The sequence below is a fragment of the Durio zibethinus genome, unplaced genomic scaffold, assembly GCF_047325235.1.
Source record: "Durio zibethinus cultivar Kanyao isolate XHJ-2024 unplaced genomic scaffold, ASM4732523v1 HiC_scaffold_3, whole genome shotgun sequence".
Classification (NCBI taxonomy): Eukaryota; Viridiplantae; Streptophyta; class Magnoliopsida; order Malvales; family Malvaceae; genus Durio; species Durio zibethinus.
In genome coordinates this window covers 609,451-615,110 of record NW_028323044.1, presented here as the reverse complement: position 1 = coordinate 615,110, position 5,660 = coordinate 609,451, and the positions used below count along the sequence as shown (strand labels likewise).

The 5,660-nt window shown below is 34.7% G+C and overlaps 1 protein-coding gene across 1 annotated transcript; it reads left to right on the top strand.

Annotated features, from left to right (window-relative positions):
- The first annotated feature begins 302 nt into the window (after positions 1-302).
- LOC149503724 (cytochrome b6) lies at positions 303-3,159 on the top strand. The gene is made up of 2 exons (XM_089757944.1): positions 303-704; positions 1,529-3,159. The coding sequence occupies exons 1-2, from the start codon at positions 699-701 to the stop codon at positions 2,168-2,170; spliced, it is 648 nt and encodes a 215-aa protein (XP_089614070.1). The 5' UTR covers positions 303-698; the 3' UTR covers positions 2,171-3,159.
- The last annotated feature ends 2,501 nt before the right edge of the window (positions 3,160-5,660 follow it).

Genomic DNA, 5,660 nt, shown 5'->3' with positions numbered 1-5,660 from the left:
TATCTCAATTGAAGTAATGAGCCTCCCAATATTATATTGGGAGGCTCATTACTTCAATTAGTCCCCGTGTTCCTCGAATGGATCCCTTAATTGTTGAGAGGGTTGCCCAAAGGCAGTATATAAGGCGTACCCAGTAAAACTTACAAGTAAACCAGATATAGAGATGGCGACTAAAGTTGCTGTTTCCATTATTATATAATTATATAAATAATATATATAAATATAAATATAAATAATATAAATATAAATATAATTTCAAGATCACAATGGATCTATGATAAGATCGTTTATTTACAGCGGAATGATATACAAAGTCAACAGATCTCACTGAATACAAAATAAGATTTATGGCTACACAAACCGTTGAGGGTAGTTCTAGATCTGGTCCAAGACGAACTGTTGTAGGGGATTTTTTGAAACCATTGAATTCGGAATATGGTAAAGTAGCTCCTGGATGGGGAACGACTCCTTTGATGGGTGTCGCAATGGCTTTATTTTCGATATTCTTATCTATTATTTTGGAGATTTATAATTCTTCCGTTTTACTGGATGGAATTTCGCTGAATTAGATTCACAAGAACCACGAAGCCTCGCTTTTCAATACAAAAAGTGAAACTTTTAGTTCTCGGATTTTTTTTAGCCCATTCTATTTTGGTAGTTCGACCGCGAAATTTTTTTTGTTTCTGTATTTCCGGAATATGAGTGTGTGACTTGTTATAATTGATCCTATTGATAGTACAGAAAATGGGTCTGTCCTCTTGATCGAGATAGTTTTATCCCGTCGGATAGCCATTCTAGTATCTGGAGCACGGAATATATGAAATGGATCACGAAGTATTCGAACTATGATTCATACTTAATATTCAAACCTCGCGGCCGGACTCAAAAAAAAAAAAAATTTTCAAAGAAAGAGGTTTTTTATTTATAAATCGAGAAATTTTTTCTTCTTTCAAACTCTCATTTAGTTTATGCTTATTTTGATCAAAGGACAAACCTTTCTTTTCTTTGTATTTTTATTTATTATATCTATTCTATTCATTGAATAAGTGATGATCCAATAATTCTTACTCAAAGAATCTTTGGACTTAGTTTGAAGGTTTTATTGAATCATCGCGGTTCTGGTATGAATCTGAAGTTTCAATTGATTCATAGGGTCTTAACAAGAGAATTCCTATTAAAAATAAAGAAAACAAGAATAAAGCCACATTCCATATAAATAACAAATCAAAGCAAAGAAAAAGAAAAGAAATAAGTAGGTAAATAGAAGATTCAAGAGGCCTGATCAACATAAAGACGAATGCGCCGACTTGATTTTTTGGCATTATAATTACAACTACAAAAAAGAGCTTTCGGATTTTTACTCTTTTGTGTCTTCAGATAAAATTGAATGAAAAGATTAAGAAGTTTCAAACTTTCTATTCCATATCCGTTTCAGCTATTATTTGGGTGTTTTTGTTTGAGCTGTACGAGATGAAATTCTCATATACGGTTCTCAGGGGGGGAGTCCTCTTGGTTTACCTATCTCAATAAAGTCTATGATTGGTTCGAAGAACGCCTCGAGATTCAGGCGATTGCAGATGATATAACTAGTAAATATGTTCCTCCTCATGTTAACATATTTTATTGTCTAGGAGGAATTACGCTTACTTGTTTTTTGGTACAAGTAGCTACAGGATTTGCTATGACTTTTTACTATCGTCCAACCGTTACTGAGGCTTTTACTTCTGTTCAATACATAATGACTGAAGCTAACTTTGGTTGGTTAATCCGATCAGTTCATCGATGGTCGGCAAGTATGATGGTCTTAATGATGATCCTGCACGTATTTCGTGTCTATCTCACTGGTGGTTTTAAAAAACCTCGCGAATTGACTTGGGTTACAGGCGTGGTTCTGGCTGTGTTGACTGCATCTTTTGGTGTAACAGGTTATTCCTTACCTTGGGACCAAATTGGTTATTGGGCAGTCAAAATCGTAACAGGCGTTCCGGAAGCTATTCCGGTAATAGGATCGCCTTTGGTAGAGTTATTGCGTGGAAGTGCTAGTGTGGGACAATCCACTTTGACCCGTTTTTATAGTTTACACACTTTTGTATTACCCCTTCTTACTGCTGTATTTATGTTAATGCATTTCCTAATGATACGTAAGCAAGGCATTTCTGGTCCTTTATAGAGAATATAGACCATAGCTATATTGTAACCAATCATTTATCTTATTACTTGCCAATCATTTATCTTATTACTTGGGGGAGGAACAATAGTATTTCATTGCTACAAATATGGATTGTTGAAAAAAAAAAAAAAATAAGACATGTATTTGGATATTTCCTTTCAACTCCACAATATTCTATTATTTATTTGATATGACATGAATAGTTGAAGGGAATTCCCCGAAGAGAAAATGGATTATGGGAGTGTGTGACTTGAACTATTGATTGGGCCATGCAGAAATATGCCTTTATCTGCTACATTGGAATTCACAACCAAATGTGTCTTTGTTCCAACCACCGTGTAAGCCCCATACAAAGGATAGGCTGGTTCGCTTGAAGAGAATCTTTTCTATGATCAGACCTGACGATGTCGTGTATGAACAGGGCTCCGTAAGATCCAGTAGAATAAGTGATTTGGCATAATGCAAATTAGATTTTATTTATTTATTTTTATTTTTTTTTTACTTTCTTATCTTAATAGTATGAAAATACATTCATTTCTTCTGCATCGACCCGATTTATTATTATTATACTATCGGAGTGAAACAAGGGATCTAAAGAAGAGCAAAGGCTAGACTATATTAGTAACAAGTAAATCCTTTGTATGTAAAAAATCTCGATATATTTTTGGGATAAAGGTGAATCGCAAGGCCTAAGACGACCCAGAAAGCACTTGATCACGATCAACTTTGTACGCCTACTTGGGTATTGAGCATTTACCTGTAAAAATGGCATTCCTTGGAATGTATAGTTGCAACTTCGTAAAATGGAATCAGGTAACTTTTTTCTTACATATGAAATCATTCATATATGTGTGGATAACATATAGATTCATTTTATATGTATCCGTTTGTATCCATTTGATTCGATTGATTTTTGCTTGAGCCGGATGATGAAAAATTATCATGTCCGGTTCCTTCGGGGGATGGATCTAGAAAAATTCACCTATCCTAATAACAAAAAAACCTGACTTGAACGATCCTGTATTAAGAGCTAAATTAGCTAAAGGTATGGGTCATAATTATTATGGGGAACCCGCATGGCCCAATGATCTTTTTATATTTTTCCAGTAGTAATTCTCGGTACTATTGCTTGTAACGTAGGCTTAGCGGTTCTAGAACCTTCAATGATTGGTGAACCCGCGGATCCATTTGCAACTCCTTTGGAAATATTACCTGAATGGTATTTCTTTCCTGTATTTCAAATACTTCGTACAGTACCTAACAAGTTATTGGGTGTTCTTTTAATGGTTTCAGTACCTGCGGGATTATTAACAGTACCTTTTTTGGAAAATGTTAATAAATTCCAAAATCCATTTCGTCGTCCAGTAGCGACAACCGTTTTTTTGATTGGTACTGCGGTGGCCCTTTGGTTGGGTATTGGAGCAACATTACCGATTGATAAATCCCTAACTTTAGGTCTTTTTTAAATTGAATCAATTTTAAAATAAAATATCATGATGTGCGTATCTAGGGAGTAGTCACTTCAAAGTCAAAGTGAATTCTCCCTAGATACATTTATTCAATTCTGGTCCCAATATATGGATTGTGCTGAAGGTTCAAAATCCATTTTCGTTTTTTTTTTTTTTTTCTAATTTTCTAAAGTAAAAAAAAAAAAAATGAAATAAATCCTAAATCCAATGGATTTAAAATTTTGGTAAATCAATTTCGCAATGCTTTTCTACTTCTTTTCTAGAATGCCCAATATTTGTTTTACATCTTCTATGCGAAAGTGTTCAATTTTCATAAGGTCTTCTTGACTGTTATTCAAAAGGTCCAATAATGTATGTATATTGGACTTTTTGAGACAATTATAGATCCTGGGAGGCAATTCTGATTGGTCAATAAAAATATATTTCAATGCTATTTCTTTTTTCTTTTTTCTTAGTTTAGCTAATCTATCATGAAAAGGAAAAAAAGGTAAAGTAACGTTGTGTTGATTGTTTTCTAAATGTAAGTTTTCTTCTTCCGCATCTAGAAAGGGAATAAATAAATCAATCAAATTCCGAGAGGCTTCATGAAGTGCTTCTTTAGGAGTTAAACTTCCATTTGTCCATATTTCTAGAAAAAGTATCTCCTGTTTTTCATTATCATTCCCATAACAATGAATACTATGATTCGCATTTCGAACAGGCATGAATACAGCATCTATAGGATAACTTCCGTCGTGAAAGTTCTTTGGCGTTTTTATACCGTATCCTCTATTTCTCTCGATTTGTAATCCAATACACAAATCAATTGGTTCGGTTAGGCTAGCTATATGCTGTGTATTATCAACGATTTCCACAGAAGGCGGTAAGATGATGTCTTGAGCAGTTACATATCCGGGACCCTTGGCACAAATAAAGGCGTTACGAGTTCCATACAAATTACTTCTCAATACAATTGCTTTTAAATTCATTAAAATTTCATGTACTGATTCTTGAATACCTACTATGGTAGAATATTCGTGTGGTATTTTCTCAGATTTTGCACGTGTAATACATGTTCCTTCTATTTCTCCAAGCAAAGCTCTTCGCATCGCAATGCCTATTGTGTCGGCTTGGCCTTTCATAAGTGGAGACAGAATAAAGCGTCCATAATAAAGACGCTTACTATCTGTTCTTGATTCAACACACTTCCACTGCAGTGTCCGAGTAGAGACTTTTACTTTCTCTCGAACCATAGTAATATTATTTTATTTGATCAGATCATTGAATCATTTATTTCTCTTGAAATCTCTTTAGTGTTTATTTCTACACACGTTTTTTTTTAGGAGGTCTACAGCCATTATGTGGCATAGGGGTTACATCCCGTACGAAACTTAATAGTATACCACTTCTACGAATAGCTCGTAATGCTCCATCTCTTCCGAGACCAGGACCTTTTATCAGAACTTCCACTCGTCGCATACCTTGGTCTACTACTGCTCGAATAGCATTTCTCGCTGCGGTTTGAGCAGCAAAAGGAGTCCCTCTTCTTGGACCCTTGAATCCACAAGTACCGGCGGAGGAAGAAGAAATTACCTGACCCCGTACATCTGTAATAGTAACAATGGTATTGTTGAAACTTGCTTGAACATGAATAACTCCTTTTGGTATTCTACGTGCACTTTTCCGTGCACTACTGCGCCCATTCCTACGTGAACCAACTTTTGGTATAGGTTTTGCCATATTTTATCATTTCATAAGGATAAGTCAGAGATATATGGATATATCCATTTCATGTCAAAACAGATCTTCTATTTTTATTTGTTCATCGCTTTCTTTAAGATTAGTTTCTTTTCTTTAACTTTAAGGAGTTCTTTTTAGAATAGAAAGATTATCCTTGTCTCTGTTTATGTCTCGGGTTGGAACAAATTACGACAATTCGTCCCCTCCTACGGATTAGTCGACATTTTTCACAAATTTTACGAACGGAAGCCCTTATTTTCATAGTTGTTATTCCTTAAATTTTTCCGAATCTACTTATTGGA